We start from the raw sequence: 23,675 nt of genomic DNA on the forward strand, positions 1-23,675 counted from the left end.
GTAGAAACATGGATTGAACACAACAGATATGAAGGAAATCTTGGGTTTCAAATCTTCTAGTAACACATCAAGATCAGGATTCCCAAGCAGTTAAATTTCAATCATTAAATATTAAATACAATATGAATGCAAATGACATTGAAACCAATGTTCATTCTTAAATACTATGAACAAAATATAGGATGAATTGAAAAACTCCAAGAAAAAGAATGTTTTCCAGTTCTTCAAAGTCTAAGATGTTTTTCCAACAATTGGATTTTCCCTAGAAAAGAGAAAAAAAATTTTTTTAAAGTTAGAAAGTATAAAAATTTAAAAAGTGACAATATAAAATTCATCCAGCACTTATAATTTTCTCTGATAATCTCTCACCCTAACTCTTATTTACCACATACTACATTTCAGGCACTACTCTGACAGCTAAGAATACAGGGTGCCAACAGGTGAGAGCCTGGTCATGGAGCTCCCATCCTGGTACAGGGAAAAGAAAACAAGCGCTTAGTCTAAGGCCGGCGTGGGCGTGGCAGGTGTGTGTGTGTTCGTGCGTTTGTGTGTTGCTGGGGATGGAACCCAGGGACACTCTACCTCTGAGATTCACCCTTAGAACTATTTTATTGTTTATTTTGAAGCAGGGTCTTGCTAAGTGGCTGAAGCTGGCTGCAAACCTGTGATTTTCCTGTCTCAGCCTCTCAAGAACTGAGTTTACAGGCGTGGGCTACCATGCCTGGCCTAACTCTGAGGTATTTTAAAATAAAGAAAAATAATATAAAAATAAAAGGGGTATAATGTGCATGGGGTATAGTAGGGACAGTATGTAAAAAGGATGGTTAAATACTGGCTAGGCCTTCATAAAAAAACTTCCCAGGGTTCTAAGAAAACTGCATTACTACTGTTAAAAGAGAACCAAATATACTCACCTAGAAAAGAAGAAATAAGAATGTTTATGGAAAAGCCTTTCTAATGTAATATCCATCCTTCCTTCCTTCCTTTCTTTTTTTACTTTTTGGTGGTACTGGAGATTAAACCCGGGGGCATTCTACCTCTAGGCTATATACTCCCTGCTGTTTTTATTTTGTTTATTTTTGGTGGTACTGGGGTTCCTGGAAACCCTACTACCTCTGGGCTACACTCCCAGACCCATTTTTATATTTTATTTGGAAACAGGGTTTCTTCAGCCAGTGAAGCTGGCTTCAAACCTGTGCGATCCTCCTGTCTCTGTCTCCCAAGCGCGGGGATTACAAGCGTGCGCCACCATGCCTGGCCTTATTTTATTTTTTGAAACAGGGCCTTCCTAGATTGTTGAGTCTCACTACTTGCTGAGGCTGCCCTCGAACCTGTGAGCCTCTTGTCTCAGCCTCCCAAGTACTGGGACTATAGGCGTGCGCCACCATAACTGGTTGTACTAAGCTTTCTACCAAGGAAGAACATAAATATTTACACATGTTGAACTGATTTTTGTTGAAACAAGTAAAATCTATTCCTCAATTTTTCAGTTCAAATATCGTTATGTCCATATATGAAAAGTATTGGTACCAATCTCACTCACTCGTCTGGTGAGAAGGGAGGCGGATCAGGGTGGGATGCAGAGGGAAATGCACCGAGTGCTGTGAGCACGCACGTCTGTGTCACTTGGAACCCCACTGTGGTGCACAATTACAATGCATTTATCTATCTATCTATTTATTTATTTGCAGTAATGGGGATGGAAACCAGGGGTATTCTACCTCTGAGTTATACCCCCAGCCTTATTTTTTATTCTTTTTTTTTTGGTGGTACTGGGGGGTGGAACCCAAGGGGCTTTTCTGCCTCTGGGCTATACTACCAGACCTATTTTATTTGGAAACAGGGTCTCACTAAGTTGCTGGGAGCCTACGTAACTGAGGCTGGCTGTGAACCTGTGTAATCCTCCTGTCTCAACCTCCCAACTGCTGGGATTACAAGCGTGCGCCACCACTCCCGGCTACAACGCACCAATTTAAAAGCATAAATACACCAAGTGCTGTGTGCACGCATGTTTGTATCACTTGGAATCCCACGGTGATGCATAATTACAGCGCGTCAATTTAAAAGTATGAAAAAAGTAAGATTCCCCAGCTGCCAGGCTGACCGAGGTCAAGGAGAGTGAGTACACACTGTGGCAAGTCCTGGTATCTGCTGTCTGGGGAGCCGATCCTTCCCTCCCTCCCCACTTCCTGTGCAGGACCCTGATTCTGGCTTAGACCTGGGAGCCATGTGCTTCCAGGGAGGCTGGGGTTACTGCAGACAAGTTCCTCTCTTGGCCAGGAGGAAATCAGTCCTTACTGCCTCTGGGATGTGAAAATGTAGGCTCTGAACCAGGTGGGCAAGTGTGAGAAGACAGAAGTTGTCATGCTGAGAATGGCTGCGTGTGGACAGTCCATGAGGGCTGAGGTCAGGTTAGGCTTTAACCCGTGAGACCAAACAATGTCTTGTCATTTCAATCAGAATTTTCTGTCCCTTGTTGCTCAAAGCAATCAAAATGACACGGTGTAAAGATTAGGCACAGTGCTGGGGGTATGCGCTCCTAATAAATGTCAGCTGTTGACTGTGCCCACCGCGGTACCCTTTATGTCTGCGAGGGACCCACCAAAGCTATGTTAAGATGCTTCTAGCACTCTCGGGGTGACTTTTTAAAAGTACTACACACGTGGCGCATGGAAGATAGAAAGGAGGAGGATCAGCCAACCCAAAAGCTATGAAGTATTCGAGAAAGTGCGCCCAACACTGAGTGGTGATCAAGCGCACAGCAGCCGGGGAGCCCGTGAGAGGGGCAGCAGAGTGGCTCCGGCCCGGGGCAGGCCGTGGTGAGGGTGCCTGGGTGGCGCGCCCGCACAGGGCTCAGAAACTACTCACTTGCTTCCGTATTTTGCATTACTAGACCGTTTCTTCCTGTATTTTTCATGAGGCTCATTCAGTTTCTCCACGATGCTTTTTATTTGTTGAATTGTCTTAAAGGTTGTTACAGAATCCTCGATTACGAAGTTAGAATAATCATCAGGTTCTTTCTGTGGTCCTTGATAGACAGCTATGGTCCCACAAGCCTCTGCGAGGAGCAGCGGAACCTCCGATTAGGAAACCAAATCCCATAAAGGCGATTTGTACTATAAATCAAAATTTTCAATTGTCTCAAGCTGGGGAAATTGATTCTAACACATCGATTTCATTAATTAGGATATTACATTTGTACAAAACCAGTAATTTTACTTGACGAGTATTTATGAAAAATGCCCCCTCTGGTGGTTTGTGAACTTTGGTAAGCCTATGAATATTTTCAACTATCTTCTAAGGACAAAGTAGTACTTCAGGAATTGGACAAAAGATCTTGTGTGTGTGGCACTGGGGATGGAAGCCAGGGGCATTCTGCCTTCGAGTTCCATCCCCAGTCCAATTTTATTCTTTTATTCTGAGGCAGGGTCTCACCAGGCTGTGGAGGGCCTCACTAACGTGCTGAGGCTGGCCACAAACTTGCGACCCTCCTGTCTCAGCCTCCCAAGTACTGAGATTGTAAGTGTGTACCACCGCGCATGGCTAAGATCATGGTTTTTAAAAAAGCAGATTAGTTTTGTATTTACCTTCCATCTTCTGCAGCTTAAGTAAACTGAGAGTAAAAAGGGAATAAATCCTTTCCGTTTCTCTGTCTTCATCAATATCTATTTGGATATCTGCAGGGACACCTCTATGGTAAAAATGAAATGAAAATACGTTGGAAAAAAATTTCTTTGTTAACATATCAAACGCTTTTGATAGTTTGAGACTAAAAGTAGAATTAGAATTTTGCAAAAGGAACTTTAGACGTTAAGTTTCATTGATAAAATAAAATGGGGCCAAGAAGTTTGGTCAGTCGTAAATGACGTTAATCAGAAGAAGGGGACTTAAAGAGACTTTCGTAATCTACCTTCATTCCCAAGGCAGCGCATTGGTAGTTAAGTCTCCAGCACTGCGCGGCTGCTCCGTAACTTAGAAAGAGGACGCCAGGCTCTCATCTTGCTATCGTGTCCCGGCTAGTGCTGTCTTTCCCCTCATTTGTCTCTTTGGCCATGCTGGGACTGAACCCGGGGCTTCAGGCGTGCGGCCCGCCCTCTACCACTGAGCTCCACCCTTCAGGCTTGCATTTCTACTTACACCCCGCCTGCCTGCCTGCCTCTCTCTCACTGTGCGGTCACTATTAATGCCAGAACATTTCCATCTCCTGCACCCATTAGTGCTCCCCACGCCTCCACCTTTCCTTCTGTGGCCACACTAATGACTGCCACTGTCCACTTACTTACTCTGGATACCTTTTACATAAACATGTTCATACAACGGGACTTTTCACGTAACATACTGCTTTCAAGGTTCATCCATATCACAGCATGTATGTCCTTCATCCCTTTTGATGGCCACATAACATTCCACTGGGCGGACACAGCGCATTTTGGAAGACCGCTTTTTTAGTAAGAAACTTACGCAGTGCACGGCTTGCAGCCTGGCGTGTTTTCACTGGTCTCCTGACAGCAGAGCCAGTTTCCGTTGAGATAGGCAGAGGGATGAAAAGAGCTGAGCCTGTTTTGGTTGCAGCGGCTCACCCTGCATAGCACGTCTATCCACTCATTTGCTTCCACGCAATTATTTGCCTGGACGTACAGTGGTTTCTCTGTATGTATAACTTGGAACATCTTCACAGGCAATTAAGATAAAAAGTTAACGAGAGAGTCTTAAAAACCAGAACACAAAACAGGATAAAATACGCAACAGAAATGTAGTTTGCCTGACTAGATCACTGCTGCTGATTCCTTAAGAGTTGTTACTTTTCCAGCGAGTTGACTAAGACCATCTGGGTCCGAGTACTAAGTGTCACAATAGGACGTGGAAGCCACATATGTCTAAAGGAATGGACTACCCTGTCAATACGAACAAAGGAGGGCATGCAGACACAGGAGAACGCGAGCAAGGCAGAGCGGCCGAAACACTGAGGAGCAAGGGCCGACCTGCCGGCCACCTGCAGCCTCGCCGAGTGCGAGCGGTGGGAAGACGGTGGGCGGGAGGTGAGGGCCGCCGCGGAGGGTGTGATGGGCAGGAAGTCTCTAGCTTAATAGACAGGCAGATTACATGAGGCAGTGACACTAGGGACCTTATTAAGACACAGTGTGAGCTAGCAATTTATAAACTATTAACAATTACGGAAAACACTAAAACAAATTCTTGAAAATTTCAACTAAGTAATGTATACAGTTTAAAACTTTCAATATTGATTTATGCTACTTACGTTTTTCTTGTTGAAAGAGCTCTCTTCCAGTTTTTCCACAGCAAGAATATTTTTTACTGGAATTGTATAAATTGCATCTTTGCCTAAATAATAAGAGGCAAAAATAATAGAGGACAAAAATTAAAATAATTTCCACCAGAATTATAAGAGTTAAGACCTAAGTTCTTCCTCTGGATGGTAGAAGTACATATAGTCTACAGTAGACTCCGAGCGGTTATGTATATATTTATTTTATGAAACAGATGAATTTTTATTGTTTCCTATGAAGTAACTTCTTTACTTTTTTCAACATAAAATATTTTCAAGGAAAAAACTTGAGAATAAATTTGATCTCCATGTAGAAAATAAGAATGATGCCAGTTTTGTGACATTAATTTTATGGAAACTGAAATAACTAGTATACTTAGCAACAGAAATCTACTCAAACAGGGCTGAGACATGGAACTTTCTTTCATGAATGGTTTTTCCAACGTAATATCCAATTAAAAAACTGACTCTCAAAGGAATGTTTTTAAATTAAGAAACTCTTTGTGACTAACACATATTGGCTGGTCAGCTGACTAAAGCTACAAAATTCAAGAGACGCAGGAATAAAGCAAGCATTTTATCTGGTAGACTAAATCCTTTGCCTAGCTTAAAGGTTGAAAATGTAGACAGGGAGATCTGAGCTTGTCCAAGCAGCTCCACAATGCCAGGGCCTGAGAGCAGGTGGCATCCCGCCTCCCTGCTGCCTGAGGAGAAGCTGTGTCTCACAGTCACAGAAAGTACAGGCGAACATGTTCTGGGCATTTGGTGTCTTTGCTTTAATGCCTCCACCAGCGTAGCTTTAAAGACATGTGGGTCAAAGTGCAGGAGGAAAGAATTTCCATTTGATACTATTCAATGCAGGCTAAGCGGGAGGCACAGGTAGCTGCCGGCGCTCCACCCTCAGCAGCCCGTGCTGTCCTCCCCGCGTCACGCACGCAGGTAAATGTGGTAAGACACAGAGGTGAGCAAGCTGCCAGACGATCAAAAGCCACGAGAGGCTGGCTCTGAAGGACAGACGCTCTCAGCTAGGGGACACTGAGGAAGTCAGGCGCGATCAACCGGGCAGAGGAGCCGTGTGTCCTGGGTACTGATCCACGCTACAGATATCCTAGCCAGAGAATGTAAACAACTTGCAGGTGGATTTTATCTTTAGACTGATTGAATATACAAAGCTCGCTCGTACCCTAGTATTGCTGTTTTTATTCATTTCTGGTGAATCATTCATTAAATATTCATTTCTGGGAAGTGCACTGCTCCCAGGCACATATGCAGTCCTAACACCAATTTGGGCTAATCCCACAGCTAATACTGTTAAGCTATAATAAATTGAAATGTAAATTAGTAAAATGGAAGATTTTACTGAGGGAGCTCCAAAAATACAGTACAAAAGGTAAAGAAACAAAGTTAAGAAAAGTTAAGGGCAATAGTGAATCAACTTAGAAGTTCCTTATTCATAATTCAATAAATAGACTAGAAAGCGATCAGGAGAAAATCACAGATGAAAATGTCCCCCAAAATGGCAAAGATCTTCAGAAGGAAAGAATGCACCAATGGTGAGCAGGATAAAGAAATAAGACCAACATCTAAATTCTGGACAGTAAGCAGCAGAACTTAAAGCCGAACAGAGTCCCAATAGTTTCTGCTGGGCATACAGGAGCACGCCTGTAATCCCGGTACTTGGGAGGCTGAGACAGAAGGATCACAGGTTGGAGAAGAGCCTCAGCAGCGAGACTCTCATCAACCTAGTTGAAAGGTATAAACTTTAGTCAGCATGATTCCTTTCTTTCAAGGGTCAATTTCTTTCAGAGTATATGATATATTCTGCCCAAAGTTTATAATTATTATCCATGAGAGAGTTAGTTTAGTACAAACGTCTCTCATTACCAGAATGTTTTGTGTACCTATTTCTAAAAAGGCAACTTCTCCCTGCGGTTCCCCACGCTCCAATCCTTGAGGCCAGTGTTGATTTGCCTTTCTCCCACTCCTGGTACCTAATCCTCCAGCCTGTCCTCTGAGCACTACCTTTAAAATGTATCTAGAATGTGATCCATTTTTACCACTGCTACCAACTGTTTCAACCAATTCTTTCTTCTCTGGATTATGGTAATAATACTTTTTTGGCTTACTGTCTATCACTAGTAAACTATAAGTTCTATGAAGGCAAGGATCTTTTTAGGTCTTATTCAGTATTGTTCTCTCTTGTACCTTGAACAGTGTATAGCCCATAGCAGGTACTCAATAAAATAGCTGTTGAACTGAAAAGGATTAAGTCATTGATGTATCTTGTTCTTTAGCTATCAAAGGAAAAAAAATAATCCTGTAGAATCCTGTGCCTGAAAATACAAGTGGGTGAAAACCAAGTCAGCCTAAATATATTGAGAGCATTTACAGGAACTAGGACATGTGATATACATGGTAATTGTATAAGTTGTGTGTACGTACCTATGTATACAGGTCTCCCCAAACAATATCTAATCACATTTTATAAAATGAAATGTCAAAGGCAGATTTGTTAATAATCTGTTATTAGTATGTTTGGTGGAAATTTGGAACGAGAGATTATGGTTTTTAAAGGAATGCAGATGATAGCATATCTGCAAGACTTGGTGCTATTTGAAGAACATTTGCTAAATGACCTTATGCCACCAATGTTAGAGTCCTTACTACGGAGGATCTGAAAGACTAGAAGACAATACACAAAAGTGACGAGCATACAGTGTGCCAGATGTCATTGCTAAGGTGGCTAAGTATATATAATAATGGAATCGTTTAACATAGCTTCCACAAAGAGCGGAGACTCGACCTGGGGCTTAAAGTCCCTCAGGTCCCACAAGTGAAGGAAAGAAAGGAATTTCTACAACAGAGTGCGTGCAGAAGCATGAAGGGAAAAAACACAAGTTAAAAGAACCACAGGAGCTCGTCTAGTGAAGTCACATGTGGAGAATGCAAACATGACGCTGGAACACAAGCAGCTCACTGGACTCAGCACACAGTAGGAGAGTGTTTCCTTACAGAATATGACTACATTACAGTGTAGTCAGAAAGACGGTAGTCATGAGCACACAGATCTGCAGAAAGCTGTTAAGGTGATCATGACTGGTAGCTGACTGAGTGCTTGATAACATTCATTTGTGACACACTAATTGCTAACAATTAGTTGCTTAGTATTGCTTGTTAACAATTACCTAAGTGGAAATAAAAAGTTTAACAACTGATTAGAGAAAAATCCTTAAAATTGAAAAAACTCAATTGATTCCTTTTCCAGCAAATTGGGAAGAGACCACATTATTTGATTCCAAGAGGCAGAAATACTTGATACAGAATACTAGTGTCTAGCAAGAATACAATGAAAGACTCAATGATTTAGAGCTGTATCTACAGAAAATTGGGGAGGCATTCTTTTAGACAGCAGAGTTGCACAGTAAGTGTAGAGATTACTTAACCAGCAGCCAGGAAGTGGGCAGGACGTCTGGTACCAGGGCATGCAGAGCCCACTTCCTGCACTCCCGGGGGAAGTCCCCGTAATCTCACACAAAATCTTAACAAACACAGAGCCTGCACCCTCCTTTACAGTCCACTAGCAGTACAAAGTGGAGGTTGGTGATGGGAGTGAGATGCTATATCATGGTTCACTGACAGCACAAGAGTTTAGGGTAACAGCCTGGTCATAAAGGACAGAGGAAAACTGTAGAAGGCAAAACAGGAAACAGAATGCACAGCACTGAGGGCATCGGGCTGGGGAGCAAAGGCCTCGGGCTGAAGTCAACAGCCACACACACTCTTACGCAGCCCCAAAGCATCACTGTACTCTGGTTTAGTAATAAGCAATTATATGATAATTTTATCAACAACAGGTCCAGTCAAATAAAAAGTGGCAACTTATGGTAAATGAATTCTTTTTTAGAAGGTGAGGAAGCATGTAGTACGTTTTGGAAAAATCCATCAAAATAGTTAAAACAAAAAGCATGGATGCTTCAAACTATGGGCTTGATAATCTCAAAACCTCCTACATATCACTCCTTCAACATAAAACAATGCAGCTCCAATATGCCCGCTTTATACCTGCTGTGCTCCAATTCTATAGAGTCTTATCCTTTCAAAACTACTGGATGAAACAACATTTTAAACTTGAGAACTGTGGATGAACTTGCGGCCTTTGAAATTATATTTAAAATGTGTGTTTATGTATATGCAGTTTCTTCAGAAGAAAGAGTCCACAGCTATTAACTTTTTTTTTTTTTTTTTTTTTTTTTTTGGTGGTACTGGGGATGGAACCCAGGGGCATTTACCTCCAGCTCTATTTTCTATTTTATTTATTTTGAAACAGGGTCTCAATGAGTTACAAAGGGCCTCACTAAGTAGATGAGGCTGTCGGAGAACTTGGGTCCTCCTGTCTCAGCCTCCCAAATGCTGGGATTACAAGTGTGCCCCACCATGCCTAGCTCTATTAACTAATTTTTTTTTTTTTTTTTTTTTTTTTTTTGCAGGTTTGGGGATGGAGCCCGGGACATTCAACCTCCAAGCTATATCCCCTGCCCTATTTTTTATTCTTTATTTTGAAACAGAGTCTCACTGAGTTGCAGAGGGCCTCACTAAGTAGCCGAGGCTGTCCGCGAACCGCGACCTTCCAGCCTCAGCTTCCCGAATGATGAGATTACAAGTGTGTGCCGCTACACCCGGCTTAATTAATTCTTAAAAGGAGAATATAAGCCAAAAAGACTTCATAATATTGGTTTAGATTACAAAATGCTTTAAGTGACTAAAAATAACTGATTTATGGATTTAAATGTACACAAACTTATACATTGGCACTTGGCATTTATGCTTTTCATACGTAGTTCAACATGAGCTGTAATATCTAGAACATTCAAAACATCCTTAGCTTAGAAATGCTATCTGAAGAGAGAAGTATGCAGTCTATTAACTTTTAGCTATCTTAGACTTTATATGCTATAAGAAACTATCTAGGTGTCTAAAAATAACTTCTTTCTTTCTTTCTTTCTTTCTTTCTTTCTTTCTTTCTTTCTTTCTTTCTTTTTCTTTTTTTCTTTCAGTATTGGGGATGGAACCCAGGGGCATTCTACCTCTGAGCTACACCCCCAGCCCTATTTTTTATTCTTGATTTTGAAACAGGGTCTCACTGAGTTACAGAGGGCCTCACTAAGTAGTAGCTGAGGCTGTCTGCAAACCATGAGCCTCCTGACTCGGCCTCCTGAATGCTGGGATTACAAGTGTGTGCCATCACGCTTGGCTCTGATCACTCTTTATAAATGGGGTTCCACTATTTGTGATCTATGATCTAGAGACCAAATTCCTCTTGCTGGATATTAAATATCAGAAGCTTCTTTAGTAATACTTTACCCCAAAGGAATACACCGTAAAGGAGATGTTAAGTAGTCGTTCACTCCACTGAGGGACAAACTTTCCATCTTTGCTACAGCACCTCAGATCACACTGGGGGAAAGACAGCTTTCTTTACTCAAACAGCCTGACTGTGACAGGAGAGTCTCGTCAGGAGGCAAATTATTCAGTCTTCTATTTTGGGTTAGCTAGGCCAGAGCCTGCGGCGAACCTGACCACTACACGCATAGCACAATCTCTGGTGTGACTGGTAAATTTTTCCTGGTGTTTTCCAAAAAACACAAAAATATTCTCGTTTAATAGATACTGAAGCCTACTAGTTCACTCTTCTAGAGTTAAAGAAACTGCTATATTCTGAGGGGTTTAACTGTTGCTTCTTACAGGTTGACTATCACAGCAGGGATTTACCAAGAATTTTTAGAAAACAACACACTGAAGAAATGTCATTTTTTACAGGATAAGAAGTTAATGTGTTAAGCTTGGCGTGGTGGTGCACGCTTGTAATCCCAGTGCTTGGGAGGCTGAGACAGGAGGATCACACAGGTTAGAAGCCAGCCTCAGCTACTGAGTGAGGCTCTCCGCAACTTAGTGAGACCCTGTTTCCAAATAAAATAGAAAATAGGTCTGGGAGTATAGCCCGGAGGTAGAAAGCCTCTGGGTTCCACCCCCAGTACCACCAAAAAAAAAAAAAGGTATCATTGGTCAAAGTCGATTTCATTCTCTGCATCGCAGTGAGAAACTATAAACGGTTACTCCAGGGAAAGGATTCACTAGAGCACATGAACAGGTAAACAAGAACTCTTCCCTGGGAAGCAGGACGAGCCACAGCAAAGCACGTGCACGACTACCTGGCTGTTTGTGGTAGGTGAGCTCTCTACTTGTTAAGCAGAACCACCGTTTCTTGAAATTCTTTTTTCCAATCCGAGTCCTTCCTTGAGCTCTTTTATACATTTCACTGTCAAAACAACAGACGTAAACATTTAGCTACAAAGATTAAAGTAGGTCATCTATAACAAGAATTGTCCTTTAATTTGAAATGACAGCTATGAAAACTCTATTAGGTATATTAGAATATCTTTATCATTTATGATTCTTCTATATATTTCGGCCAGCCTAAAGAAATAAGGTCTTTATTTGAAATTGTGCTATACAGAATTAGTAAAGGAGCAAATAAGTAATCCCCTTAATCTCCAATGGTAGCCACTCTGCTTTAAGACTGGATACTGCTATTCTAGTACCTAACTCGCTGTATTTGTAAAACAACTGAAGCCGCGGATGGGGAACCATGCCTCTCCAACATTGTTTCAGGAGAGAGAGGGTGGTCTGCCTGCCTGATGTGACCTAGGCAGTTCTAGTATAGAACAAAAACTGATATATCCTCACTCCCAGGCCCCCGCACACTGTATTTTACTCAATGCCTATAAAGAAACATGACTTTCATGTCTAATTTCATCAAGTTACCCTTCTTTCAGGTGTACAGGCTCACTCGTACCACTGGACTCTTTAGTTTCTGTAGATGAAATTTCATCCAAGAACTAAATGGAGAGAAAAAACATTAATACTATACAAAAGTATATTATAAAAATTCAGTTTATCTTACATTCGTTAATTACATTGGGAAGTTCTCAATTAATAAGAATATACATAAAACAGGTTGAGCATCCCTACATAAAATGCCTGAGACTAGAACTGTTTTGGATTTTTTTGAATTCTGGAGTATTTGTGTATATACAATAAGATTGTCTTGTGGATGAGCCCCAAGTACAAACACAGAATTCACTTATAATTCATACATGCCTCATACACGCACATGGCCTCAAGGTAATTAATACAATATTTTCAGTGGACCTGTATTCTGTGACCTAGCACATGAGGTCAGGTGTGGAATTTTACATTGTGGCATCATGTCACTTTAAAACTGGATAATGCTGTTACTCTAGAAACAGCATTAATGTCTATAACTCAAAATGTTACAGATATTAAAGTATTTTAGATTTTTGAAGCATTTGGATTAGAGATGCTCATCTTTTAGTAATTTATCAAACAAAAGACATAATTAACTGTAAAGGAAGTCCTTCATTTATAGATGACAGATATTCTAAAAGTTTCTTTTTTTTTTTTTATTGTGGTACTGGGGATTGAACCCAGGGTCATTCAACCTCCAAGCTACATCCCCAACCCTATTTTTTTTTTTTTTTTTTTGGTGGTACTGGAGTTCCTGGAAGCCCTTCTACCTCTGGGCTACACCCCCAGACCTATTTTTACATTTTTTATTTGGAAACAGGGTCTCCTAGGCCAGCAAGCATGGCTGGCTTCGAACCTGCATGATCCTCCTGTCTCTACCTCCCAAGCGTGGGGATTACAAGCGTGCGCTACCACGCCCGGCCCCAACCCTATTTTTTATTCTTTATTTTGAAACAGCTCTCATTATGTTGCATAGGGTCATGAACCTGTGTTCCTCCTGTCTAGAAGCCAGGAGGAACTAGCAGGAGAACTATGATGAGAGTCCACTATCTAGATGTACTTCAAAATTACTACACCTTTTCCAGGTGTATAATGATACATTTTGTTTAGATGACTTCTGACTAAAGATTCAACAAATTAAAGATTCCTAATTTCCAAGCACTGTAATTTATATATTGTAGGTCTTGTGTTAGGATTTTACATATTGTAGGCTTCTGTGCATTTTAATTTTTAGTAAGTTCCCTTTGTTTACGACCATAAATTTGTATTATTCATTATATGTTCAATAATTCCTGTATTTTTTTTTACTGGAGTAATTAAGCATTCCTTATACAATAGGCACACTACACCATTATTCCTAGACTAGGGGTTTTTGACTAAAGGCAATTTTGTCCTTAGGAGAAATTTGGAAATGTCAGGAGACATTTTTGGTTGTCAAAATTGGGGATACACTGCTGGCATCTGATTTAGGGGTGCTGCTAAACATCCTGTAATGCACAGGCCAGCCCCTAAAAATCAACAAAACCCAAATAGGGCTGCTGTTGAGAAACCTTAACTCTTTTAAATTTAAAACTTGTGTTACTAAAATATTGACAACTGCAGCCGTTCCTAAACTTTCTTTAGATTTTTATTGTTGTTGTTGTTATAGCTGAAAGCTCAGAGCTTTGTATGAGAGGAGAAAGAAGCAGGCGAGCCTTTTGATGGACAGTTTAAACATGTTCTTCTTTTACACTGGAGGCTGACTTCTAGGAATAATATAAAGTGTTAGTATTTCTATTAAAAAACATACCTTTTTAACTGCTATAATATATTCTTCTTCTTGAAACATTTTGAAAAATTCACACATGAACGTCTCTTTCAAACTCGACTAAGAAAAAAACAAACAGAATTTATGTATGTTAAGTAGAGCACTAAGAAAGTAGACTGTATTTTTAGGCTGAGAATTAAGGGTTAAAACAGTAAATTATTTCCAGAGCAACAGGGCTTGGAGCGGAAGACTTCTTTCAAAGATGTTAGGTTATGGTAGACAGACAGCTTCTTACTGGATTCCTTCCCCTTCAGATGTGTCATGGTAAGTGACACTGTCCTCTTTCGTTTTCAGTTGTCGGCTAAATGACTACTGTATATGTACACACACACCACACACACTCTATTTGATGGAACTGGGGACGGAACCATGGGGCATTCTAACTCTGAGCTCTACCCCAGCCTTTTTAATATTTTGAAAAAGACTCTCACTAAGTTGTTGAGGCTGGTCCGGAACCTCCGAGCCTCCTCAGTTTCCCAAGTACTAGGATTACAAGTACATGCCACCATTCCTGACTCAGGTTTGTTCTCAATATGGAAGGAAGTAGACATGCGTAAATGTGCAAATACAAGATGAGAAGACTTACCTTGCTTTTGGACAGGCTTCCCCAGCTTCCCAAAGTTTGAATAGTTTTTGAAATGAGAGTTAATGTCCTAATTGTCTGTGCATCCTAGAGAATTTAAAAAGATCAAAATTCTTGTTAAGTTTTCAAACACTGAGTATGTCTAAAAAGTAGAATAGAGTGAATGGGCTAAGTGGCTCTAAGAGAGTGATTAAGAAATGTTCATTCAAGCCGGGCGTGGTGGCGCACGCTTGTAATCCCTGCGCTTGGGAGGCTGAGACAGGAGGATCGCGCGGGTTCGAAGCCAGCCTCAGCTACTTAGTGAGGCCCTCAGCAACTTAGTGAGACCCTGTTTCCAAATAAAATAGAAAATTGTTCTGGGAGTATAGCCTGGAGGTAGAAAAGCCCCTGGGTTCTACCCCAAGTACCACCAAAAAAAAAAAAAAAAAAAAAAAGAAATGTTCACTCAAACCACCAAAACAGATAATATCTGGCCAGGACTGGGCATAACTCACTGAACTACGGCATTAAAATGTGCTAATTTTGTACAGCATGGCAGGTAACTACCTGACAAATTATATTGACTTTTGGAATATCTACTTTTTTCTACCTTAAAACTTAAAATAGCAGTTTCCAAATTTTTGTGCTCAATCCAATTCTACGCATATGTGATAATTTATATAGCTTCTGCAATCACCTGTTTTCACCAGGAAAGCAAAGACCTCAATGCAGACTAGGAAATGAGAGGCCGCCTGTTTACTTAGGTTACGCGGCTTCTTATCCACAGCGTTGTTCAGCCCAGCTATCTGAAAGTCAGTGTAAATAAAATTAACCCAGAAGGGTTCTCTCGTAAGTATTTATTCTTTATTTTTTTTAATTTGAGGTGTAATTTACATACAGTGAAGGGAAAGGTCTTAAATGTATAAGCTGCTGAGTTTCCGCAATCTATATATCTGTGTAACAAACTATCCTGGCAGGACATGCACCATTCTTCTTTGTTTTAGAAGAAAACAATTCAAAAGTAAACAATATTTACTCCATATTTACTCAAAGTAGACAATATTTTTCATCAAAAGACATATCCAGCCAGGTGCAGTGGCAAATGCTCTGTAGTTCCAGTACTACAGTAGTTCCAGTGGGGGAGAGAGAGACACACACAGAAGGACATATCCAGGAAATTTTAGATAAAAACAAGGTTAATTTTTTTTCTTTTATGGAGGGAGTGAGCCCAGGGGCATTCTACCTCCAAGCTATATCCCCAGCCCTTCATTTTTTGAAACAGGGTCTAACTAGGTTGCTGAGAGCCTCACTAAGCTGCTGCAGCTGGCTGTGAACCTGTGATCCACTGTCTCAGCTTCCCAAGTACTGAGATTACAAGTGTGTGCTACCACGCCCAGCTTTGAGAAGTTTAAAGTTTAACTGATGTTCCTTAAATTTTTTAATAGCGCCACAATAAAAACAGGTGGTGAATGTGAAGAACAACCAGAAGTGAGGCAATTGGTGAAGGAGTAACTAGGAATGACTATTAAATAAGTTATTAAATAATAATAACTATTAAAAAATAGTTACAGACCTACAAATTAAGGTCATCCAGAAAACACTTTAGCTGGAACATCTAGGATTCCATTATGCCTATAAAAGGTTCCTACAATTCTCTGCCTTTGAAGAAAACAATATTCTTTAAGATATTCTGGTAAACCAAACTTGAATTGAATTTCACCAAGTCTTCTCCATTCAAATTTAGTTTTAAATTCAGTGGTTATTCCTTCCCTGAGCCAGCAAAAGCAAACAACTTAGTGAGACCCGGTTTCTAAATAAATAAATAAATAAATAAATAAAAAAAAAAGAAAGACAGGGCTGGAATACAGATTGGAGTAAGAGCCCACCGTAGTTTATTATGCAAGCCTGCACAAGTTACTGTATTGTGATTTCCTTACCTGCACAGAGAACTGATAAAAGAATTTACTCCTAGTGTAATTAGGAGACTGCCACAGTTAGTACATGGCCTACTACAGGGTAAGCACTAGACAAATGTAGCCTATTATTATTATTGTTATACAATTAAAAGCAGTAAGAAGATAAGATTATAAAATATCTGACAGCCTGGCGTGGTGGCACATGCATGTAATCCCAGCACTTAGTAGGCCAGTCTCAGCAACTTAGGTAAGCCTCCTACAACCTCGTGAGACCCGGTTTCTAAACAAACAAACAAACAAACAAACCTGGTTGGGAATACAGCTCTGAGGTAGACTGCCCCTAAGTTCAATCCCTAGCACTCTCCCACCATACACACACACACACACACACACACACACACACACACACACAAAAGAGAAACATAGAAGCAAAAATACACTATGAGGAAACAGATATTGCAAAATTAGTAATTTTAAAATAAGAATAAATATATAAATCTATGAGTGGAGATTTAAATTTATATAACTGACTAGAACCTTCAGAATAAAAAGGTTATGCTCTTTGAAAATTTTATTTCATTTTATTATTTTGCGGGTCTGGGGATGGAACCCAGAGGCATTCGGCCTCCAAGCTACACCCCCTGCCCAACTTTTTATTTTTGAAATAGGGTCTCATTGAGTTGCAGAGTGCCTCATTAAGTAGCTGAGGCTGTCCGCGAATCAGAATCACGATCCTCAAGTCTCAGCCTCCCAAATGCTGGGATTACAAGCGTGAGCCACCATGCCCAGCTTGAAAATTTTAAATCCCATATTTACAATATCACTTTAGGTAAATAAAAAGTAAAAATATGAAAATAGCAAACTATGTCCCAGTAGAAGTTCCTATACCTTTCAGAATAAAGCCTCTTCAAATATCTGTGAGATTTCAAAATGTCCACAAGATTAAACCATTTGTATGTGTGTTTGTGTGTTACTAGAAATTTAACGCAGGAGTGCACTACCTCTGGGCTACATCCCCGGCCTTTTATATCTTTTATCACGAAAGAGGGTCTCGCTAAGTTACTGCACACTGGCCTCAAACCCGTGATTCTCCTTTCTTAGTCTACCAAGCACTGGGATTACAAAGGTGTGCTACTTTGCCCAGCTCAACTATGTTAATACACCAGGAAAGCAAGTGCTGGTAATAGCCGCCTGAACAATCACTGCTGCCACCAAACTAAACCTGTAACTAATGAGACAAAGAATAAAAACCTGGCATTATGGAAGCTTACAAACAGATGCAAAAGCAGAGGAAAACTAGAACAAACCCTCCCTCAGTGCACGTCACTGAACTTCAACAATTATCAACATTTTGTGACTCTTGTGAAATACTTCTTAACAACAACGAAAAGAATTTTCAGTCTTATCTGAAAGACTTATATGGACCAAAAAAAAAAAAAAAAAAAAAGCCAAGTAAATTTAAGTATCAGTAGGAGAAACTGCATCCAAATGAAACTGGCTTATTTTATCTTTTCTTCACTTTACTAAGAATAAGTAAAAATGGAATAAAGCTTTGAGAAGAACAAACACTTACTGGATGATGAGGTCGCAAATGAAAAGTATGAGGTGATACTACGGCTACAGCAAAGAAACGGAGAAACACAAAGCTGCTCACTGCAGAATACTGAACATGAGGGTCGTCTGCGGGAAAAGAATGGTGAAATGTCATGCACGGAACACTGAATTAAAACAAAGATGACAAAGTAAAAAGTACCAAAAGCATGCACGCGCAGGGGGAGAGGAGCACGGTGGCCAGGAAGAGCCGAGGTGATGGATGAGGCGATGACCATGACTAAAGTGAACGGAACACACCGAGCTAAAAAACCCGAAAGAAATAAATAATGAAGGGAAGGAAAGGCCAATCCACCAGGCTTTAAAAAATATTCTGATTTGAAAAATTCTCCTTTCCTTGTCTACCAGAAGAGACTCTTGAAATTAAATCAAAAACGAAAGCGGTGTCTAGCGCACCTAGTGCTAACACTCAGCCCCTTAAAACCGGCTGATAGTGTTCATTTCAGGTTATTGTTTCCACTTCCCCTACTAATCTTGATGATATCAAAGGCTATGCAATAAAAACAACCAGGCAGATAGCTTTCCTTTAAAAGAATTTATCAATATTTTATACAAAAATGCAGGTGAATGAAGATGACTTGTGGCTCTGATCATTCACCTCTAGGATTTTAGATGGGTGTTGACAAGCAATGGGACACGCGGGTGGTAAAGAAGCCGGTGGCAGGGAAGGATCCGTGGGCTTGGCTGAGTTTAAACTCTTAGGAATCACTCAAGAGGAAAACCGCCACCAAGGTGCTCAGTGCGTCATGCACTAATAGCATCTGCTTCCCTCCTGTTACCTGCCTCACTCGTCTATATTATAGGGTAATAAGAACAAACGAGAACACAAAAATATTTCACAGCAATAAAACAATCAATACTGTCGCCTGCTGAGGATATGAAGACAAAATAACAGGTAAGCCAATGAAGACAGCTAAGGAGCATAGTTGCATTTTTAAAATAATGATAAAGTTTGCTTTAAATCATTCATAAGAATGAAACAGTTAAAGCAGCTTTATAAAGCACAGGCTCAGAGGCTGCGCTTTGCAGTAGGCCAGGCCCAGGTTTGCTCGCTGGCCATGACCTTGGGCCGTGGTAAAGTTACTTGACCTCTTCATCTCGGTTTATTATCTAACTTGTGGGAGCAGTAATTACCTCAGCAGTGCTGAGTAGGTGAGAGGAGGAGACATGTAGGCCAGCACTGTGCCCTCACTAAATAGTCAAGGTGGCTACCATGATCTAACCACCACTTAAAAATATACTTGCATCAGCATTTCATCTCCATTTCATCTTTTCCATATGTTTCCATATAATATGGTACTAAGGATGGAATCCAGGGGCATTCTACCTCTGAGTGACATCCCAGCCCTAATTTTTTATTCTTTATTATTTTGAAACAGGGTCTCACTGAGTTGCAAAGGGCCTCACTAAGTAGCTGAGGTTGGCCATGAACTGCGATCCTCCGGTCACTGACTCCCGAATGCTGGGATTACAAGTATGCACCACCATGCCTAGTGGCATGGTAATATCTTTACTCCTCTAATTTTTGCTATAAAGTCTAGATATATTCTAAAAATTTTTTTTTGTGGTACTGGGGGTAGAAACCAGGGGCTTTTCTATCTCCGGGTTATACTCCCAGACCTATTTTATACTTTATTCGGAAACAGGGTCTCACTAAGTTGCTGAAAACCTCCCTCAGTAGCTGAGGCTGGTTTTGAACCTGTGCGATCCTCCTGTCTCAGCCTCCCAAGCACTGGGATTACAAGCGTGTGTCACCACGCCTGGATATAAAGTCTAGATTTAGTATACTTATTTGAAGTTAAATGTTTATGGCTTTACTATAATTAGCCAAGACATCAGGATCTGAATTTATCTACAAGTTCAATTACTCAGCCACAACACTTTAGTGTGGAATAAATTAAGCACAGGAACAGGTAAACACATACATTTTTTTTTTTTTTTTTTGGTGGTACTGGGGTTCCTGGAAGCCCTTCTACCTCCGGGCTACACTCCCAGACCTATTTTAACATTTTTATTTGGAAACAGGGTCTCCTAAGCCAGCGCGCGTGGCTGGCTTCGAACCTGCGCGATTCTCCTGTCTCTGCCTCCCAAGCGCGGGGATTACAAGCATGCGCTACCACGCCTGGCCAAACACATACATTTTTGAAACCGGGTCTCACTGAGTTGCAGAGGGCCTCACTAAGTAGCTGAGGCTTAGCTACGAACCGTGATCCTCCAGTCTCAGCCTCCCAAATGCTGGGATTACAAGCGTGTGCCATCATGCCCGGCAAACACATACATTTAAAATAACATAATAAAACAGCAAAATCTTTTCAGATGGCTATAGAAATAAACAGTTTCATACAGCGGGATAAGAAGATAATTTAAGTAGCTGTTACCACCCTCTCATCTCCATTATAAGCAGGTCTAAAAAGTGAGCTATAAAGTTTATTAACATATCAGAGATGTATCAAAATTAGAGTAACTGCAAGTATTGATGGTAACCTGAGACAGTAACTCATAATGGTATGAAAATTTCTAAGCAGAACCTTGACATAGTTACTTTTGTAAAATTAAAGCATGCCAGTTAGTTAAAAATGTACTGTAAGCCAGGTGTGGTGGCGCACAGTTGTAATCTCAGCATTTGGGAGGCTGAGACAGGAGTATCTCAGTTCACAGCCAGCCTCAGCTATTTAGTGAGGCCCTTTGCAACTTAGTGAGACCCTGTTTCAAAACAAAGAATAAAAAATAGGGTTGGGGGTGGAGCTCAGAGGTAGAATGCCCCCTTGGTTCCATCCCCAGTACTGCAATACATAAATAAATAAATTAATTAATTTTAAAAATGTACCTTAAAATTCTATGTATGTTGCAACTGAGATGTTTCTCTTTTCTTTTCTGCAGTACTGGGTATTGAACCCAGGGCCTCATACATGCTAGACAAGTGCTCAACCACTAAACTACATTCCTAGCCTGCAACATATTTCTAATGTCTAAAACCATTTCTCAAATAGCAGGTTACCACCAAAACCTTACCATTCTCAAACTCTCAAATTTAGCCAACTATATGGAACTAAAGATTAGTACTACCTGAATGCACGCAACTGGAAAAGATAGTTGGTTCAAATAACAAAGGTATTTTTGTTTACTATATTTAGCAATATCACATGCATATATTTATTTATATATTATAGTTCTAAATTTTTGCCTTTTTAAAAATTAATGGTGATTTTGATTTGCTATTCGTATAAAACTGCCATTATGTTGAAATTGCATTGGCTATGTTTTGAGAATACAAGAAAAATAAACTGAATGTCTCATTAAAAAAAAAAAAAAAAAAAAAAAGCTAAGCTGGGCGTGGTGGTACACGTTTGTAATCCCAGTTCTTGAGAAGCTGAGAATGGAAGATCTGGGTTCACGGCCAGCCTCAGCTAATTAGTGAGGCCCTCCCCAACTTAGTGAGACTTTGTTTCAGAATAAAGAATAAAAAATTCGGACCAGGGTGTACCTCACTGGAGGTAGAATACCCTGGGATTCAATCCCCAGCAACACACACACACACACACACACACAGCTATAATTATTTTAAAAAACAAACAAAAAGACTATACCTACAAACCACAAACATCTCATATAACCCAAACACACAATTAATAACTACAACAAACAACAAAAACCAGAAAATGAAATGGTAGGGTTTAGTAGAACAAGTCACTTACTAGGAAATCTCTGAGTGGCCATTTGCCTTAGAGAATAAAAGATATCACACATTACAGTGGGGCAGCTCATACTTGATTCAACAATTGTACTGAACAACTTGTCCACATAGTAGCGCAGATTCTCCTGTAGGATTTAAAATTAAACATTAAGGTTTGACTTTCACACATCTACAATAGCCATTATGGGGAAAAACGTAATGAAAATGAGATTTATTAGAATTACTATTTAGCGTTCTAAAGTCTTCCTTCCTTTTATCAAACTTACTCAAAAGGCAATTAATATTCTTTTTAACATTTTAACCTGTTATTTTTATTAGTATTCTACTCTCTATACATGTGTATACATGCCATGATTATTTATCAAACCTCTCTAGTTATACAGCAAAATAATGTAAGCACAACATAAGAAACACAAAATTAGTATAAAGTGTATAATTATTTCAAAACTTGAGTGTGTGTGTGTGTGTGTGTGTGTGTGTGTGTGTGTGTGTTTTGCTGGGGACTGAAACCAGAGACATTGTACCTCCAAGCTACAACCCAGCCCTATATTTATTTTTAACTTATTAATTTAATATATTTTTATTGGTGCACTGTAGTCAAACATCTCAATAGAATACAAGACTTGTGAGGATATACAAGCACACATCATCCAATTAGCCTTTATCTAATCCCCATCCCATTCCCTCCCCCTCCCTCGATCCCATGCTTGATTGTTGATTAACTTTGATATGTTTAAGTACATCATGTGCTTTAAAGAGATTCCATCTATCCCCATCCCATCCCCTCTGATAGATCACCTTAATTGCTCCTCCATAGGGCCCTTTCTTCAACTAGATTTCCTCCTATTATCCATTTCTTCATAGTTTTTGCATATTAGGAAAGGCATCTGATTTTTTATTTTCTGTGATATTTCTCTGTGTATGCCACATTGCAGGTTCCGATCCCACTCTTGGAAGCCCAGCACCAGCCTGGCCACCTGGCAGACTCTGATCCCAACCTCGGAGGCCCCAACACTGGCCTTGCCTTAAGGCAGGCTCCTATCCCAGCCTCGCTGGCTCCAGCAACAGCCTCACTGCATGGCAGGCTCCGATCCTGGCCTTGCTGACCCCAGCACCGGCCTCGCTGCATGGCAGGCTCTGATCCTGGCCTCACTGGCCCTGGCACTGACCTCACTCCTCGGCAGGCTCCAGTCCCAGGCTCTGAGGCCCCAGCACCGGCCTTGCCTCACAGCAGACTTTGATCCCAGCCTCCCTGGCTCCGGAACCGGCCTTGCCTCATGGCAGGCTCTGATCCCAGCCTTGCTGGCCCTGGCACCTGCCTCATTCTTCAGCACGCTCCGATCCCGGCCTTGGAGGCCCAAGCACCAGCCTTGCCTCATGGCAGGCTCTGATCTGAGCCTCGCAGGCCCCAGCACCAGCCTTGCCTCACAGCAGGCTCTGATCCCGGCCTTGCTGGCCCCAGCACGTGCTTCACCCCTTGGCAGGCTCCCATCCTGGCCTTGCTGGCCCCGGCACCAGCCTCACCCCTTGGCAGGCTCCAATCCTGGCCTTGGAGGCCCCAGCACAAGCCTTGCCTCATGGCAAGCTCCGATCCCAGCCTTGCTAGCCCCGGCACCAGCCTCACCCCTTACCAGGCTCCAATCCCAGCCTCGAAGGCCCCGGCACTGGCCTTGCCTCACAGCAGGCTCCAATCCCGGCCTCGCTGGCCCTGGCACCAGCCTCACCCCTTGGCAGGCTCCAATCCTGGCCTCAGAGGCCCAAGCACTGGCCTTACCTCACGGCAGGCTCCAATCCCAGCCCCACTGGCCCCAACACCAGCCTCACATCTCGGCAGGCTCTGATCCCGGCCTCGCTGGCTCTAGCACAGGCCTCACTGGCCCTGGCACTGGCCTTGCTACCCAGCAGGCTCCTATCCTGGCTTCAGAGGCCCGGGCACCGCCTTGCTGTGAATCGGGCTCTGGTCTCTGTCACTA

At 41.3% G+C, this 23,675-nt stretch overlaps 1 protein-coding gene across 1 annotated transcript in view; it reads right to left on the reverse strand.

Moving 5' to 3' along the window:
* Positions 1 to 231: 231 nt before the first annotated feature.
* RASA2 (RAS p21 protein activator 2) overlaps positions 232 to 23,675 on the reverse strand; it is a gene marked incomplete at its 3' end in the record, with an annotated part of 118,414 nt that continues 94,970 nt past the window's right edge. Inside the window, exons 14-24 of the mRNA XM_080696407.1 lie at positions 21,704 to 21,827; positions 17,971 to 18,077; positions 14,506 to 14,589; positions 13,902 to 13,979; positions 12,110 to 12,183; positions 11,497 to 11,603; positions 5,261 to 5,343; positions 4,462 to 4,670; positions 3,588 to 3,691; positions 2,869 to 3,058; positions 232 to 262 (exon numbers count right to left, since the gene is read on the reverse strand). Of these exons, the coding sequence (XP_080552533.1) occupies positions 232 to 262; positions 2,869 to 3,058; positions 3,588 to 3,691; positions 4,462 to 4,670; positions 5,261 to 5,343; positions 11,497 to 11,603; positions 12,110 to 12,183; positions 13,902 to 13,979; positions 14,506 to 14,589; positions 17,971 to 18,077; positions 21,704 to 21,827 (1,191 nt within the window). The remainder of the gene's footprint in view (positions 263 to 2,868; positions 3,059 to 3,587; positions 3,692 to 4,461; positions 4,671 to 5,260; positions 5,344 to 11,496; positions 11,604 to 12,109; positions 12,184 to 13,901; positions 13,980 to 14,505; positions 14,590 to 17,970; positions 18,078 to 21,703; positions 21,828 to 23,675) is intronic.

The sequence above is a fragment of the Muscardinus avellanarius genome, assembly GCF_963383645.1.
Source record: "Muscardinus avellanarius genome assembly, chromosome: 5".
NCBI classification, from domain to species: domain Eukaryota; kingdom Metazoa; phylum Chordata; class Mammalia; order Rodentia; family Gliridae; genus Muscardinus; species Muscardinus avellanarius.